General features: G+C 41.0%; 1 protein-coding gene across 1 annotated transcript in view; it reads left to right on the top strand.

Moving 5' to 3' along the window:
- Positions 1-18,764, top strand: part of csmd2 (CUB and Sushi multiple domains 2) — a 736,338-nt gene that overhangs the window by 390,465 nt on the left and 327,109 nt on the right. Inside the window, exon 22 of the mRNA XM_041212915.1 lies at positions 2,342-2,533. Coding sequence (XP_041068849.1) covers positions 2,342-2,533 — 192 coding nt within the window. The remainder of the gene's footprint in view (positions 1-2,341; positions 2,534-18,764) is intronic.

Genomic DNA, 18,764 nt, shown 5'->3' with positions numbered 1-18,764 from the left:
TTACTGATAACCCACCATTTCTTGGCTACTTGCCCCTGTTAGAAGTGACGAAGAGTTAGATGGGTCTTGTTTCTTATCACGAACCAATAATTTCTAATGAGGGTGGATACAGAAAACTGCAAGTGTGTTCACTCTTGAATGATGTTCAGCAGTGCTTCCATGGCAGCAAGTGTGTCTGACCCTGATGAATAGAAGTCATATTTAAAGCTGGATTTATAAAGTACTCAAATAAATGCTGTCAGACAGAATAAATAATTAAGAATTACATTTCCTGAAGATGTTAGCTTGTAACAACCCAGTCGGCTCCTGTGCCGGTACTTCCTGCCATCAAGGGACAGAATATGGATTTATGACCATAGTGATTCCCCCGTTTGCAAATGTTGTTAGAAGATTGTGAGGAACTTTCTGACAGGCGAAGAACAAATTGTGGGGAAGACCCAGGATGCCCCCTACACCTCCTGATATCAGTAGAAATTGGAAGAAGGTTGTTACACTACCATTACAGCAAAGCAAGAGTAGGCAAATCCAGTGGAACTAATGAATAAAACTCGGCAGAGTGGGAGAGGAGGAAACGACCCCTTTAAGAATAAACTTGACCATCCGAATCATGCGTACATATAAATACCTTAAATAAAATCTCTTAAAGTTGGTTTAGGGAGTTGCTAATCCAGATTGTGTGGGAGATGAATTAAAAGCAGTAGTTAGCTAGGACAATATGGCTCAGTAAGTACTTGCTGATGACATTATCATGATTAGTTTCTTATCAAACAAATGATGGTTGGCAAACACATTTTTGTGAATACCATACCCCTTTAAAATAGAAAGTTTTTTTTAAGCAGCTGTGTTGATAAACTAAAGTAAGTGCACTCTGTTTCGGTGAATGCACAGTAAATAGTGGAGCTGGAGCATTCTGGTTAGCTTCCAGTCCAAATAATGGGTCTGCTTTGTGAATCCTCGCCAAATTGCTGCATTGCTACAAGTTAAGTCACGCCTGAAGCACAGAGGAAGCAAAGCAAAGCAAAGCAATCATTAAATTCACAGTTGTATGATGAGTGGGACAGCCCCCTTACCAAAAAATAGTGTATATAATCATTTGCATTGTGTTCCTGACAATGCTGTGCTTGCATTAGATATGCCAGCTGTGCCTGATTAATTCAAAGATGGACTATGCCTAGTGCTCGTATTCACATCCCTGTGAGACTCAGCCAACAGGAGCAACAGCTGCAGTCTTCTTAAATAGTGGCTTAAAAACTCATCAGAAACTCCGGCAACATGAGACTTGGGGAAAGCAAGCCAGAGTATTAAACTGCACATAAAGCACTAACAGGTACAGAGTGAGCATTTGAGAAGCATTTTAACTCAGTAACAGAAAGCCTCTTTTTATTGAAACACTCCTGTTTAAGGGCTGACATTTACTGTTCCCCCGTAAAAGCTACCCTTTGACTACTTTAATCTGACAGCAAATTCCTGGTACTCTTTCCACGCACCTTCAAGATGCACAGCAAATATATGATGATAGGGGTTAAGTGATATATGTGCTAGGAAAAGACATTATGAGATCCACAGAAAAACATATAGGGGAAAGTTTGAAAAATATATTTGAGAGTTTATTCAGGCAGTGTACTTTCAGGGTTTAACGACTGTTAAAACCATGATCGCCATCACGTCGAACGATAAGGGCAGTTGGCTTGTGGAACACTGCCGCCTCCAAGTTCTCCTCCATGTCACATGCCATTACCAACTCAGATATATATCACCATTCCTTCCTTGTTGCTGGGTTAAAATCTTGGTTCTCCTTACCTAACAGTGCTATGGGAATCATTTCACCACAGGGATCGCAACAGTTCAAGAAGGTGGTTTGCCACTACCTTCTCAAGGGCAATTAGGGATGTGCAAAAAAAATTGGCTGTGTCAGGGAAACCCATAAGCCAAGGAGAAATAGAAAGAAACCTTTTGAGTTTCAATATGTGCCATGTGGACTGTTCTAGTCTTGTGAATCCATCTCAAACAAGTGTTGTTGTCATTTCCCAGTATCTGCAAGATGTATTTTATATTTAATATCAAATTCCAATTAAAAATGTGTTCTACCTCAGTGTGAACCACAGGGGATTGTAAACGCCTCAGGGTGTCTCGATGCAGCAATAGCCAATCTGCTTCCGCACATTTACGATAAAGTAAAATTTGTTATCAAGCTCAGTGGTCACAATATGTGTGCATGCATGTGTGCTAAGGCAATACAGCAAGCATGCTGGAATTAGCAGTATTGTGGGATAAACAACATCCGCAATAACTTTGATTTTTTTTTCTGTCTGAGATCTTTAACCTCTGCAAACTGTTACAGTTTCCACAGCTACTTCATGCAATGACCCTGGGGTTCCTCAGAATGGCACTCGAAGTGGAGACAGCAGGGAGCCTCAAGATTCAGTTATGTTTCAGTGTGACCCTGGATATGCCCTACAAGGAGCAGCTACCATCACGTGTGTCCAGATTGACAATAGATTCTTCTGGCAGCCTGATCCGCCCACATGCATAGGTATTGATTTTCTTGTCTTATTATTAGGTGGATGCTGTGCTTTTCAGAGTGTTCATAGAATATTTTTAAAACTATTTTTAACACAGTACCTGAAATTGATTACTGAAAAGGAGCACATTGTAACCAAACAGAGGTTCTTCTTTAAAAGCTAGCACCATATTTCAGCAAGCAGCTGGTTCTTTTATCAAAATATTTATCTAATGATAAATGAGTGAGCTGAAATGATCTGGGGAAAAAAATAGCACAAATATATTTAAGGAGACAATGCCCTGCTGAGATAAGTGTGCTTATTAGCTCATTGTTCTTATCAAGTCAACTGTAATGTACATGTAATGTACATGTCCGAATCAAGTGTTTGATCTCTTTAGGTGAGCATTCTTGCTAATAATGTCCCCATTAAATTCTTTACCGCCTGCTGCACCTGCATGATTACCTTCAGCAACTGGTGTACGAAAACACCCAGGTATCGTTGCACATTCCCCTCTCTCAGTTGAGAGCCATTCAGTTAATAATCTGAACCAAACTGAGATTGAATTAGAAAGTAACCTATCCTTCTCTTTCTCTACTTACTTCATGAATTCTAACCAGTGGATTATTTTTCTAATATACCTCCACTGTAACACTGGTGTAGCTAATGGGAATTCACACCTTTCCCTTTGCCTGTCAGCTCAGAGTCAATCATTTCTTCACCCAGGAGAATTAATTGCCAAACCTCTTTAGCATCATTTTTAAGACAGGATTGCCTTTGGCCCTGTTAATATTTTTAATTTATTCATTAACACGTGTAGTTAGTTGCATTCTTAAATGGAGAGTTCTGAAGTGAAGAATCTTTCAAGAACACAAAGATGAGGCAGATCATTGAATCCATTGAGTTGTTCTCCCATTGAAGCTTTTTATTCCCCTCCACGTCTATAGCATTTAACTCTATCTTGAAAGGCTTGGGTTTTACTTCCATAGCCAGACCTGGAGGACTCTTTTAGGTGTTAATTCGTCTTTATGGGTTGGGAATGTTAAACATAGAAACATAGAAAATAGGAGCAGGAGTAGGCCATTCGGCCCTTCGAGCCTGCTCCGCCATTCATCATGATCATGGCTGATCATCCAACTCAATAGCCTGGTCTCTCTCTCCACATTTACTTTGATCCCTTTCACCCCAAGAGCTAAAGCTAACTCCTTCTTGAAAACATACAATGTTATGGCATCAGCTACTTTCTGTGGTAACAAATTCCACAGGCTCACCACTCTCTGGGTGAAGAAATTTCTCCTCATCTCAGTCCTAAATGGCCTACCCCGTATCCTCAGACTGTGACCCCTTGTTCTGGACTCCCCCGCCATCGGGAACATCCTTCCTGCACCTACCCTGTCTAGTCCTGTTAGAATTTCATAGATTTCAATGAGATCCTCCCTCATTCTTCTGAACTCCAGCAAATATAATCCTAACCAACTCAATCTCTCCTCATATGTCAGTCTGGTAAACCTTCGCTGCACTCCCTCTATAGCAAGAACATCCTTCCTCAGATAAGGAGACCAAAACTGCACACAATATTCCAGTTGTGGACTTACCAAGGCCCTGTATAATTTCAGCAAGACATCCCTGCTCCTGTACTCAAATCCTCTCGCTATGAAGGCCAACATACCTCTGGCCTTCTTTACCGCCTGCTGCACCTGCATGATTACCTTCAGCAACTGGTGTACGAAAACACCCAGGTATCGTTGCACATTCCCCTCTCTCAGTTTATAGCCATTCAGATAATAATCTGCCTTCCTGTTTTTTCTACCAAAGTGGATAATCTCACATTTATCCACATTATAGTGCATCTACCATGCATTTGCCCACTCACTCAGCTTGTCCAAATCACACTGAAGCATCTCTGCATCCTCCTCACAGCTCACCATCCCACGCAGCTTTGTGTCATTTGCAAATTTGGAGATATTACATTTAGTTCGTTCATCTAAATCATTAATATATATTGTAAATAGCTGGGGTCCCAGCACCGATCCCTGCGGTACCCCACTAGTCACTGCCTGCTATTTGGAAAAAGACCTGGTTATTCCTGCTCTTTTTTTCCCCCTCATCAACTCTACTCGTTACATCCTTGAAAAATTCCAGTAGATTTGTCAAGCATGATTTCCCTTTCATAAACCCATGCTGACTCTGTCCGATTCTGCCACTGTTTTCCAAGTGCTCAGCTATTAAATCTTTAATAATATACTCTAGAATTTTCCCCACTACCGACATCAGGCTGACTGGTCTTTAATTCCTTGTTTTCTCTCTGCCTTCCTTTTTAAATAGCGGGGTTACATTAGCTACCCTCTAATCAGTAGGAACTGTACCAGAGTCTGTAGAATCTTGGAAGATGACGACCAATTCATCCACTATTTCTAGGGCCACTTCCTTAAGTACTCTGAGATGTAGATTATCAAGCCCTGGGGATTTATCGGCCTTCAATCCCATCAATTTCCCCAACACCGTTTCCCTACTGATACTGATTTCTTTCAGTTCCTCCCTCTCACTAAACCCTATGTTTCCCAACATTTCTGGTATGATATTTGTGTCCTCCTTTGTGAAGACAGAACCAATGAGGGTGTTTCCCAATTTCAGAGTAATTCCACTGTTAAAATAGTAACAAAGAACTTAGAATGAGCACATTAAGTGGTTACATGCAAATATTCAAAAAGCCCAATTCTAAGGTATGTGTCCAATTATTTGAGTGATGATTATCTGTCCCAACTGCGTTTAGTACTTATTGAACATTTGGTATAACGTGCTTATGAGATGTGATGGTGACATCTGAAAGAACATCAGTACTCATGTACCTGCTAATTAGACTCAGAGGCTAAGTCAGTTTGGATATGCTACATCTCTTCATTCAAGTCCCACGTGAATGCCAACAATTGATTGACCACTTGGTTGAATCAGACACATGTTCTGTGTCTAAAAGCTATCAATCAGAAAGCCGAAAATAAAACAAGGGGAATTCCTTAGCCCAACATTGAATTTTCTTCATATCAACAATGCTTGTACAAATGAGGATGATTTGAGTGCAAAGAAAAAGGTGACAGACTTCCTATAGCATCTTTAACTTCATTGAGGTAACCAAAAGTGTATATATATATTTTTAAAATCATGAGCAGTTGAAACATTTTTAGATCCCGCATAATCCTTCCTTTCAGTTGCAGAAGTGAGAAATTGCTGGGTGGGAAGAAACTAGATAAATCCAAATGCTATGGAACAGAGAAACACTTGAGAATTTGGCTGCAAGCTAAAAATACTCCTGTGAATTGCACTGTACATTTCCGTGGATACTGCAATCTGACCCATTAGGATCAGTTTTTTTTTTGCCGCCTGTTTTTTGTACTTTTAATCAAAAGCAAAGCATCATAAATTTCTGATTCATTTGTTTACATTTTGTTTTGACTCATCGGCTTGCTTTAGAAGTTCCTATACCATTCTGCCAGTAATTTATAAATAATGCCAATGTTGAAACTAGGATTCAAATCCTTCACTGATCCTCAATTTTTTATGCTAAATGCACCCAAGCTGTTTGGCAAAATCCTGAGTTTCAGCTTGCTAGTTGAAGGGAGACTTTTTTCATGAATAAGAGCACTTAAAACATCTTGTAAGAGCTTATTTACATAAACCCATGGATTAATTCTTATTAAATTATATCAGTGCATTACTTGTGTTGGACCAGGTCACAGATCAGGTAGAGACATTTTCCTTTCTGTCAACATGCCATTATATGAACAGAGTATTCCTTTAAAACCATCATGAAAAGCAAATACCTTACATTTACAAACTTATGCAGGGAAGCTCTACCAATGGCTTCTGAATTCACTCCCGACTGTCATCCTGGAAGTATCCCAATCACCCATCTTTGGCCACCTCCTCATCCTCATTGACTTGTTGCTCTTTGACAGCATCATTTACAAACATGAAATTAGTTTCCACCTGTGTGCCGATGACACCCTGATTCATATCACCACCACTTTTCTTAACTTCCTCTGTGTGGTCACAATTGTCTAATTTCCAGACCTGCAAGAGCTGCAGTTTCTTCCAACTAAACATTGGGAAAACCAGAGCCACCACCTACAGATCCCACTAAGAGCATTGTAGCCTCGCCATTGATTCCATCCTTTCTCTGACCACTGTCTCATGTTGAACCAGACTATTTGCAACCTTATGTCCAACTCGACCCTGAGTGAACCTCAAAACCTACATCCCCTATGTAACAAAGACTGCCAGTTTTTACCTCTGCAACATTGATTATCTCTGCCCCTACTTCAGCCTATCTGCCACTGAAACTCTCAACCTCCAAACTTGCACTCCAAACAATGGTCTCCTGGCTGGCCTCCCATTCTGCACCCATTAAAATTGCAACTTATCCCACTGTCCTTATTCTGTCCCATATCCTTCCAGTTATCCATAACTCCTGTTCTTGCTCATCTGCATTAATTCTCAGTGCATCCAAATTAGAATGTTTTTCTTTGTGTTCAAATCCTTCCATAGTGCCATTCTATCGGTGTCAGCTATGGCTCAATTGGTAGCACTTTCTCCTCTAAAACAGAAGTTTGTGGTTTCCAAATAGACATGAACTTCCAAAAGGCATATAATAAAGTACCACACAGCAGACTTGTGAGAATAGTTATAGCTCATGGAATATAAGAGACAGTAGCAGCTTAATACAAAATTGGCTGAGTGGTAGGAAACAGAGTCGTGGTAAACAGTTGGTGTTTGGACTAGAGCAACGTTTAGAGTCGAGCTCCCCAGGGGTCAGTGTTGGTACCCCTGCTCTTTCTGATAAATATTAATGCCCTAGGACAATTTCAAAACTTGCAGACAACACAAAACTTGGAAGTATAGTGAACTGTGAGGAGGATTGTGTTAAACTTCAAAAGGACATAAACAGGTTGGTAGAATGGGCAGACAAGTGACAGATGAAATTTAATATAGAGAAGTATGAAGTGATTCATTTTGTCAGGAAGAACCTGGAGAGGCAATAAAAATGAAGGGTACAATTCCAAAGTTGGTGTAGGAGCAGAGAGCCCTGGGGGTATAGGTGCACAAATCATTGGAGGTGGCAGGACATGTTGGTTGAGAGAGCAGTTAATAAAGCATAGAGCATCCTGAGCTTTATAAATACAGCCATAGAGTACAAAAGCAAGGAAGTTATGATGAAGCTGTATAAAACCCTGGCTCAGCTTCAACTGGAGTATTGCGTCCAGTTCTGGACACCATCACTTTAGGAAGGATGTAAAGGCACTGCAGAGGGTGCAAAAAATGTTCACAGAAAATGGATCTAGGGATGAGGGACTTCAGGTATGTAGATAATTTGGAAAAGCTGGGTCTGTACTCATTGGACAAGAGAAGTTTGAGAGGAGATTTGATAGACTGGACAGAGCAGATAAAGAGAAACTGTTACCATTGGTAGAAGGATTGGGAACCAGAGGGCACTGATTTAAGGTAATTAGCAAAAGAAGCAATGGCAACATGAGGAAAACCTTTTTTCTGCAGCAAGAAATTAGAATCTGGAATGTGTTGCCTGAGGCTGTGATGGGAGCAGATTCAATTATGGCTTTCAAAAGGGAATTGGATCATTATCTGAAAATGAAAGATTTGCAGGGCTATGGGGAAATGGTGGTAGCTCTTGCAGAGAACCAGCATGGGCATGATGGGCCAAATGGCCTCCTGTGCTGAAAAAATTCTATGATTCTAAAGGAGGAGAGCTTGGATGTTGTTTGAGAGCTTGGAGGGAGCAATTAAGAGAGAGAATGTTGTTCAAAAGAATGCAAAACCTTTTCGCCTATATGGAAGATGTATTGCTTCTAAAATATATTGCCCTGCAAAATTGCCCTCTCTACAGTTACTCCAATATCATAGAAGTAGATGCACATAATCCCAGGAGAATTGAGGCCTTCCCATGTACAAAAATTAATAACAATCAAAATTATAGTGGAAAATTGAATCACATGTGGCTTACTTCAGTCATGTGGTGGCAGGAGCCTGTGTATGTTGAGGAGGCTGGGCTGGGTTGAGCTGTCACTGGCTCCAAGTGCCTCCCACCTGCTTTGAGAGACACCTACCCAATATTCTTTGGGAAGCTTGAAAAGGCTCCATTGTTATTCTCTTCCTCACCTCACATATAATTCCCAGTCATTGATGGGCAAGATCTACCTGCTAGGTATGACAGCCCCTCATAAAAATGCAGTCCCCAACTATCTTTACAATGTCTGAAAAACTGGATAGATAAAACTCAATGACACATTTCAGTTTTTTCAACAGACTAGTGAATTAGCTCTGTGCAAACATCAACCTGTGTGTATGAAAATTTTAATTTAGCCCACAGGAAAAACTATCCTTCAACAAACCCATCGTAGACTTTGCCTATATGTAATTGCATTCCTTTGCACTGATGAAATCAACTTTATTATTTAATTGGTGGACAGAGTAGACTTAAAATCTAATTGACACTGCTATCTGAACTATTAAAGCATGATAGTTTGTCATTAAAGCATGATAGTTTGTTAACCTAACGTTTTAAGAATAGGAGATTAACACGTTCAGAAGACTTTGTGCCAGGACTGTGCTAAAATGTGTTACTCCAGGACAAATGTGGACATGTCATCTTAAACCTCTGAATGTGGCGTGCTGATCAGGAATTTAGCTTCATTGAAATGAATGGGGCAACTGCTTAAATGTAAAGGTTGCTGAAAAGGGAATTGTCTCTTGGAAGGTACAGGGATGGCAGGAGTAACAAATGAGTCATTTGCCTCAGTTTTCAAAGTGTATGAATATATGTTCTTCAAGGAGACCTGTGAGAAAACACCAAAAAACAACAAAGATATACATAAACCTGCTTGCAAGTCACACTATCAAATAAAACCACAAGTTTGAAATACAAAATCGATATCAAACAATCCTTTGCTCTACACTGGAAGTAACCATTTTGCCAACAATTGAGATTGGTAATCTTAAAATATTATGGAATTGCACTTTAATTATCAACAAACTCATGAGCTTTCCTAACAACAGAGTTGGCAAATTTTTTGACCATTGTAAAACCAAAGGTCTATTGTTTTTTTGTTCTCTGCTGAATTAGCTGTATTCTGCCAAAGTATGTCAAGTTGATACAGTTGATTGCAGTCCCCTGGAATAGACTTGAAACAGAATATTAGGATCAAACATGCCTAGAGGGCATGCTCCATCATTTTGAAAAAATCAGATATAAATTGTAGTTAAACAAACAGTAGTGTCTATTTAGGTATCAGGAGTTAAGCTGTTGACGGTCTCCTGGTGAATCTGGAGTGCCAGTTGTGAATGCCCTCTGTGATAGTTTGTTTCTTCGAGTTAAAATTTTCCATTGATGTTTATAAAGATTTGATGCTAGTAGAATAAAGGATCCTGTTTTATAACTTTGTGCAATCCATGTGTTTGAATCTCACAAAACAATGTTGTTCCATACATTGGCGATGTGATCTGAAGTTAAACACAGGACAAAAATGTTGGAAGAAAGGCATGAACTATATCGTAACCAATGTGGGAAGAATAGATTGCCATGCCATGCCCTTTCTCATTGCATACAGTATGACTACTCATCTTCCTCTAAACTCAATGTCATGCTAGATATTAAGGTCACTTATAAAATTTAAAAAATGGAATCATTGAGCTGGTTATTGTTCCTATTGTAGCCAGTCATTCAAGATAAGTTCTTGAGAATTTGAAGCCTTTCATTTCTTGCATTATATGACTCAATATTCCACATCCAAAGCTTGACAGTAAGCAGGTTTTCTATCATCTTGACTGTCACTGATTTTTACTGTAGCTTGTCCTTGGATCTACAAAACAAATATGTTCTGCTTAAATTATCGACAAGTTGCATCTGTTTTCATGCTGATAAACAACCTGTATGTCAGATAGCTGAAGTCTCATTAACCTCCTTTATAGCTTTTTGGATTGTTATGAAGTCGTTTCTTACTTTTTCATATAATTTCCAAGAGCTTATGATCTGTATTTACGGTCACTGGCCTGCCACAAGTATATTGATGGAGCCCAACTAGTACATAGTAGCTCTATTTCAATCCAGGCATAACTGGTTCTAGTGTTTCTAAGTGCTCTACATACACTGGATGCTAATTTTAACAGTGCTACTGTGGGCAGCTTCCGAGATGTTCACTTGCACATAGGTTTTGTTTCTTTTTTGAAGATCGGCCAACTGCGGTAACTATAGAGGTGTATATTTCTGCTGTCTGGCCCTGTCATCACAAGAGTCCTTCTCAATTGCCTTTTCCTACCAGAGTCACAATGCAGATTCTGGTCATCGAGGCTCAATGGGCATGATCTTCATAGCAAGACAAGTCCATGAAAAATACAGAAAGCAGCAGCAACCTCTATCCATGGCCTCCTTTGACCTCACAAAGGCCTTCAACTTTATCAGTTGGGAGGGACTGTGGAATGTCCTCCTCAAATTTGGCTGCCCACAGAAATTCATCATCATCCTTCAACTGCTGGAAGATGACACTCAAGCTCTGATCCTTACCAACGGATCTGCCACAGGCCCAATAAAAGCGCAAACTGAGGTCAAACAAGGCTGCACCAACGCTCGTTTCCATCTTCCTTGCTGCTTCACTCCACTTCGTCTCCATGAAGCTGTCCACTTGAGTGGAGCTACTCTACAGGACAAGTGGGAACCTACTCAATCTACAACACCTCCATTCCAGAACCAAGATCAGCCCAACCACTTGTCATCGAGCTGCAGTATGTTGAAGAATCTTGTGTATGCACACACTCAGAGGCTGAGTTCCAGACTATTGTCGAAGCATTCATGGAGAAGCGTATGAAGAATGGGCCTTAGGCTAAAGATCAGGAGGACAAAAGTCCTCTGTCAGTCTGTTCCATTGTGTAACACTGCCGTCTGACTATCAAGATCCATGGCGATTCCTTGGACAACATTGATCATTTCTCATACCTTGGGAGCTTCCTCTCAGTGAAGGAAGACATTGATGATGAAACTCAGCATCGCCTCCAGTGTGCCAGCGCAGCCTTCGGCCATCTGCGGAAAAGAGTGTTTGATGATTAAGACCTCAAACCTGGCACCAAGTTCATCGTCTACAAGGCTGCAGTGCTACCTGCCCTCCTGTATGTGTCAGAGACATGGACAACTTAGGCAGACACCTTAAATCCCTGGAGAAATATCACCAGCGATGCCTTCGCAAAATCCTGCAAATTCAGTGGCAGGATAGGCGGTCCAAGTTCGGTGTCCTCTCTCAGGACAATGCCCCCAGTATCGAGGCATTGGTTATGGTTAATCAGCGGACCACATCATCTGCATGCCTGACACAAGACTCCCAAAACAAGCTGTCTTCTCTGAGCTTCATCACGGCAGGTGGTTACGAAGGCAGAGGAAACACTTCAGGGGCATCCTCGAAGTCTTCCTGATAAAATACAACATCCTCATCAATTTTTGGGAATCTCTTGCTCGAAACTGCCCAAACTGGAGAAGAGGCATCCTTGAAGGTGTGAACCATTTCGAATGCTTCGGCAGACCCAGGTGGAGGTCAAGTGCAAACAGGGGAAGAAGTGTCCCGAAATGTGAGCATCCTGCCCACCCATGTCATCCAACACTACCTGCCCTACCTGTGGCAGAGTTTGTGGATCCAGCGTTTCAGTTACCTCAAGACCCACAACCCCGGAGTGGAAACAAGTCATCCTTGGACAGAAGGGACTGCTTGGCAGAGAAAGAAAGAAGTTTTTGCTTGGTTACTTGCCTACTATTATTACATGTATACTCACAATGGCAAATACTCACAACAAGTATTTTGGCTACCGAATTACAAATTTTATCTTGGCCTTGTGATGATCTACATAGAAACTGATAACTTTAAAAGAAAGTATTTTTCCCAGACGACCCTATGGAAGAAACTGATGAGCAAGATTCACTTCTTTAAACTTTTACTGTAGCAGACAAACCAAAATCAACACAATTCAAACACCAATTAACAGGCAAATTACTTCAAGCAGGAAAACAACTTTACTTTCAATCAGTACCACAAACATGACTGACACACGTCTTGTTTGTCTTTCGAGACAAAGCTGACTGCTGTAAGATGAAGTACATACACCTTTAAGGGAGAGTATTTAAGCTGCCTTCAATCACTACCACCTCAACACGATGCGATGTATCAGCCCAATGACTTGCATTCAGCTTACAAACAGCAGCAGTCGAGAGCAGATATGCAGCAAGATTCACTTCTTTAAACTTTTACTGTAGCAGACAAACCAAAATCAACACAATTCAAACACCAATTAACAGGCAAATTACTTCAAGCAGGAAAACAACTTTACTTTCAATCAGTACCACAAACATGACTGACACACGTCTTGTTTGTCTTTCGAGACAAAGCTGACTGCTGTAATATGAAGTACATACACCTTTAAGGGAGAGTATTTAAGCTGCCTTCAATCACTACCACCTCAACACGATGCGATGTATCAGCCCAATGACTTGCATTCAGCTTACAAACAGCAGCAGTCGAGAGCAGATATGCTATACTTTACCTCCCAGTTAATTCTATCAGTTTTTGGTCTTATCTTCAAATAAAGAACCCATATTATTGTTTCACCAATCCTTGTGTATGATTGGTATATTTGCATGAAAGAAAAGAATGTAACAATGGCCATGCTTATTATCTAGAGTTTTTGGTAGGGTTCTGGTGAGTTTGTAGGTGACTGCTAAGGCCGATCTGCAGCGGAAGATTCTGCTGCAAATAGGACTGGACACTGCGGACAGTTGAGTTTTGGATGAGTTGCTGGCTCAGGATTCCCACCCCTTGAATTTTCTCTCTGCCTCTGATATGCACTAGCTTTCGAAGGAGGCTGCAATGCTTTTTATTTAGTTGTGCCGCTGCACTGATCTTGGACGAGCTTCTCCCAGGACTCTAAGTCGATATCACTCCTAAGTGAAGTCTTCAGAATGTTCTTGCAGTGCTTCCTTTGACTGCCATGAGAGCACAGCCCAGACTTGAGCTGTGCATAGAAGATTTGCTTTGGTGAGTGAATGAGAAGCATTCTGGCTACATGACCATTCCAACTCAGTTGTGACTGCCTCAATATGGTGTGGATACTTGGTATCCCAGCTCGGGTGAGCACCTCTGTTTCTGGTATTTTTTCCTGCCATTTGATCTCCAGAAGTTTCCGAAGGCAGCTCAAGTGAAAGTGGTCGAGCTTCTTGACAGTACTCTAGTACACAGTCCAAGTCTTGCCGGCATAGATCAGAGTGGGCAGGACTATTACTCTACAAACTTACAATTTGGTAGGCAGACTGGATGGCTTCCGCTGTTGCACTGCCTTTCTGACAGGCTCATGTCTGCTGTATCATGTAAACTATGTCTTGAGTTTTCTAAGGGCGGAATTCCTGCCAGTGGGATCTTCCATTCCTGCCAAAGTCAATGGAGTTTTGAATGGCATGCCACATTTTACGGCCACATCCCTGCCACAACAGGGCCATAAAATTTCGCCCCATTGTCCTAATGCATTCTTTAGAGAGCTGCGCTGCTCTGTTTTGCGCTGATTTTCCCTGTGGGCTTTTGAATCTCAACGTCAGACTCAAATGAGGGTCAGAATCCTGCACTCTGTGGGGAACTGTCACCCAAAGTGATTTTCCCTCGAGCAGCCAATTAATGGCCAGAGGACAGGCTCGTTATACAATTAAGGATGGCAAGCAGACTCCCAAAGTGGAAGGCCATTTGGCTGGCCAATCAGAGGCCTTCCAGCTTCAAAACAGCAGCCTGATGCCATGACAGTTAAGTGAGGGAGAGGGTGCTTCAGTTTGGAGATGCCCTCTCTCCAAACATTTCAAACATTAAATTAAAAATGGCCTTTGTAGCCGGGTCAGTACTGTTGGGGGGAGCCCCACCAGATGGCTGCCTTTTGGCTGCTGTTGCACCCAGACAGGCAGGGAAAGCATCTAAGTCTGCCTGAAGCATTGAACCTTCAGTCTGTTACGGGAGCTAAAGTGTCACCCGCAACCTCCAGAATCTGGAGGCTGACTGGAATACCCCTGGAATAGCATCCACCCACATCCCGCTTCTGGGAAAAAGGCCTGGAGTAGGAAGGTGCTGAGAAATTATGTGCCCACCTACCTCCATCACCGCCAACCCCCCCCCCCCACCCCCCCAACCCCCTCCCCACCCTCCCCACCACCACCACCAGTGAGAGCTAAATTTCCAGCTCATATATAATCCTGAATGATCTTAGGTTAAACCAATTTCCTAAAATCGTAGTTAGCTCACATTTTCAGTTTGATAGCTCACGATGTGAATTGCTATCATAGTCCTTGATTACATGTAGAAAAAAAGGCAACATTAGGCTATCTCACCAAATGCTTGCTATATCTTCATTTTCACACAAATAAATCAGGGACAGCATTCCCGAAAAAGCTGAAGATGATCGGTAGTTAAAATTTGCAAGACTACACTTGATAGTTTTTTTGTTCAATGAGGCTATCTAGAGATATTGATTAATGGTGGTAAATGGAGTTAACAAACAGATGAGCCACAATCAAATTAAATGGTGGAACAGGCCGGATGGGTTGAATTCTTGTGTTCCTATCTCTGTGATAGGAAACTCAGAAGATTATAATATGGGTGACTACACTAGGCACAATTAAATACAAAAGAAAGTCATTTTCTTGTCTTTATCGTTATTGCAAGTTCCATATACAATATTTGTTGCTTCCAAACCTATGTAAACATCTATGCTTAGGCTTTCACCACTCTGGCAGTCTTATCTACTCTATTGCTACATGTTGTTATGTTTATTACTATTACAAACAGGGACGGGAGAGATGTGAGACCCTTGTCTCCTTTCCCTTAATGTCCATATTCAGCATATTTTTGGAAAGAAAGGTAGGTATGTTTCTCAACCCCTGAGTGTGTAGTCAATTTTTAAAGAAGCAGCAGCCGGCTTTCATGAGTTTAAATAAAGATGATTATTTATTCGAGCATTGACTCCAAATGTCTAAACATGACATCACTCACTTAAACACACATACTCGAGAAAGATACAGGTCAAGGTGATAGTGCACTTTTAAGATTTGTAGACAAAGGAATAGTTCATTGTTCCTGTGTTTGGCTCATTGTAGGAAAAACAGCCATTGCGGACCCGCTGAAAAACGGTATTTCACTCCGAAAGGATAGCCTAGGCAGTTTCAATAGCTGGGGTCCTATATCAGCTTTGTTGCAGAATTCCCTTGAAGAACTGGTATTTTCAACAGTTACCAAAATTGGTTACTTGTGGTTTTCTAACCAGGAGGTTACATTTCTGTTCTGGTGACAGTCTCCAGGTTTTAAAGGCATAGATTTCACTGCCTTTTCCGCTGCTGTTGTTTCCACAGCTGATGTTCTGCATCAACTGACTGGTTTCTCCCTGGTTCTTGTGATAAAAAAAATTGTGAGCAGAAGGCTGTTTTGGTCACATGATCAATGGCTATTGTTCACCCAGAGTGGTTTAAAGCTAGAAGCCATTGCTATACAATGGAAAATGGATGGTGTTGGGGGTGGGGTATTTGTCTGTTCACAATCATTTATGAAACTGGCTTTTGCAGCTTTCTTTGTTAAGTTTTGAACTTAGAGACATGAAGTCTTGAATTCCATTGGTTTTGAGTTTTGGATAAAGCACAAATAATAGCAGGTGTAAATTCCACAGATGGATTCCATCTGGGTATGTCCATTCAGTGGGGAGGCCCCCACCCATGGCTATTCAGTCAGGCACTTTCTTAAGGTGCAAGGCAGAAATTGCTGAAGTCACCTGATCTTTGGCCGCCACCTTAGCCATCTTCTTAATGTCCAATTTTAAATAAAAGATAGTTCCAGAAAATTATATACTGAATACAGTCCATGTTTAAAGGTATGAATAGGACACACCTTCAGTAGGTATGACAATCACAAACCAGCTTTTTTACTTATACCAAATAGCTATGATATTTAGCAGTTAAAGATGGCCTTTTTCAGTGCCTTCTGTAGCAGAAGCAACATCAGTCACAGTTTTCAAGTTTCAAAGTAACTTTTTTCTTCAGCTGACCTCCATGACCTGCAGCTTTGGTTCTTTCACTCCTTTACCTGATTTGCTGCAGTGTCTGGTTCATTCTTTTTGATCAACGAGGAGAGATTTGAATCTATATTTTAGAACAAGATCACACTGAGATAAATAGCTGCCTTGGATGCTGCTGTGCACATAAGAACATAAGAAATAGGAGCAGGAGTAGGCCATTCGGCCCCTCAAGCCTGCCCCACCACTCAATATAATCATGGTTGATCTGCCCCAGGCCTCTACTCCTCTTTCATGTCAGCTCCTCACAGCTCTCAACTCTCCGATATTTCAAAAATCTATCTACCTCCTCTTTAAATACTTTCAGTGTTCTAGCCTCCACAACTCTCGGGTAGAGAATTCCAGACATTCACTATCTTCTGAGAGAAGAAATTCCTTTGCATCTCAGTTTTAAATGAGTGTCCCCTTATTTTGTAACTAGTTTGAGATCCCCTCACTAATGGAAACATCTTCAACATTATCCTGTCAAGTTAACCACTTTTGAAAAAACAAGTTACTTTGAAACTTGAAAACTGTGACTAATATTACTTCTGCTGCAGAAGGCACTGAAAAAGGCCTCGTATTATCTTTAACTGCTAAATATCATTGACATTTGGTAGAAGTAAAAAAGATGGTTTGTGATTGTCGTACCCACTGAAAGCATGTCCTGTGCATACCTGTAAATCTTGTACATTTCAATAAGATCACCCCTCATTCTTCTAAACGCTAATGAATAAAGGCCTAGCTTGTTTAGCCGTTCTTGATAAGTCAACCCCTTCATCCCTGGAATCAGCCTAGTGAATCTCTTTTGAACTGCCTCCAATGCCAGTATGTCCTTTCTTAAATACGGGGACCAAATCTGTACACAGTACTCCAGATGCGGCCTCACCAACACACTGTGCAGTTGTAACAAGACTTCCCTATTTTTAAATTCCGACCCCCTAGCAATACAGACCAAAATTCCATTTGCCTTCTTAATTACCTGCTGCAACTGTATGCTACCTTTTTGTGTTTCATGCACAAGAACATGCAGATCCCTCTCTGCTGCAATATTTTGAAGTCTCTCTTAGTTAAATAATAGTCTGCCTTTTGATTCTTCCTACTAAAGTGCATGACCTCACAATTTTGTACATTAAACTCTATTTGCCAAGTTTTTGTCCACTAACTCAACCTACCTATATCCCCTTGTAGATTCCTTATGTCCTCATCACGACATGCCTTCCCACCTATTTTTGTATTGTCAGCAAATTTGGATACATTATACTCTGCTCCCTCCTCCAAGTCATTAATATAGATAGTAATTAATTGAGGCCCTAGGACTGATCCTTGTGGCACTCCACTAGTTACGTCTTTCCAACCTGAAAAAGACCCATTAATTCCGACTCTCTGCCTTCTGTGTGTTGACCAATCCTCAATCCTTGATAATACATTACCCCCAAGGCTGTGAGCTCCTTTTTTGTGCAATAACCTTTTACGTGGCACCTTATCGAATGCCTTCTGGAGATCATAATATTCTACATGAACCAGTTCCCCTTTCTCAACTCTGCTTGTTATATCCTCAAAGAACTCTAGCAAATTTGTCAAACATGATTTCCCTTTCACAAAACAATGTTGACTTTGTTTGATTGTGTTAAGCTTTTCTAAATGTCCTGCTATTTTTTTTCCTTAATAATAGACTCTAGCATTTTCCTAATGATAGATGTTAAGCTGACTGGCCTATAGTTTACTGCTTTTTGTCTCTCTCCCTTCTTGAACAGGGGTGTTCAAGCGATTTTCCAATCTGCTGGGACCCTCTTGGAATCCAGTGAGTTCTGGAATATTTTGACCAATGACTCCACTATCTCTGCAGCCACGTCCTTTAAAACCCTTTAAAACCCTTGGATACAGGCCATCAGGTCCTGGCAATTTGTCTGCCTTTAGTCCCATTAGTTTGCCAAATACTTTGTCCCTCACGATAGAGACTGTTTCAAGATCTTTCCTCCCATTTGCCCCATATGTGTGTACAATCAGCTTCTTAGCCTATGCACCATATGTTGTTTTTCCAGTAGTCAAAATGTAAATTAGCTTTCAGTTGTGATAGTTTAGCAATTTATCTAACTGCACCAATGGTCAGCATCAAGCATAGGGCAGTCAGGAATACGTGACATT

Source organism: Carcharodon carcharias, chromosome 19 (assembly GCF_017639515.1).
Source record: "Carcharodon carcharias isolate sCarCar2 chromosome 19, sCarCar2.pri, whole genome shotgun sequence".
NCBI classification, from domain to species: domain Eukaryota; kingdom Metazoa; phylum Chordata; class Chondrichthyes; order Lamniformes; family Lamnidae; genus Carcharodon; species Carcharodon carcharias.
Note: the sequence above shows the minus strand (reverse complement) of the source record. Positions and strands in the feature narration are given on the sequence as shown.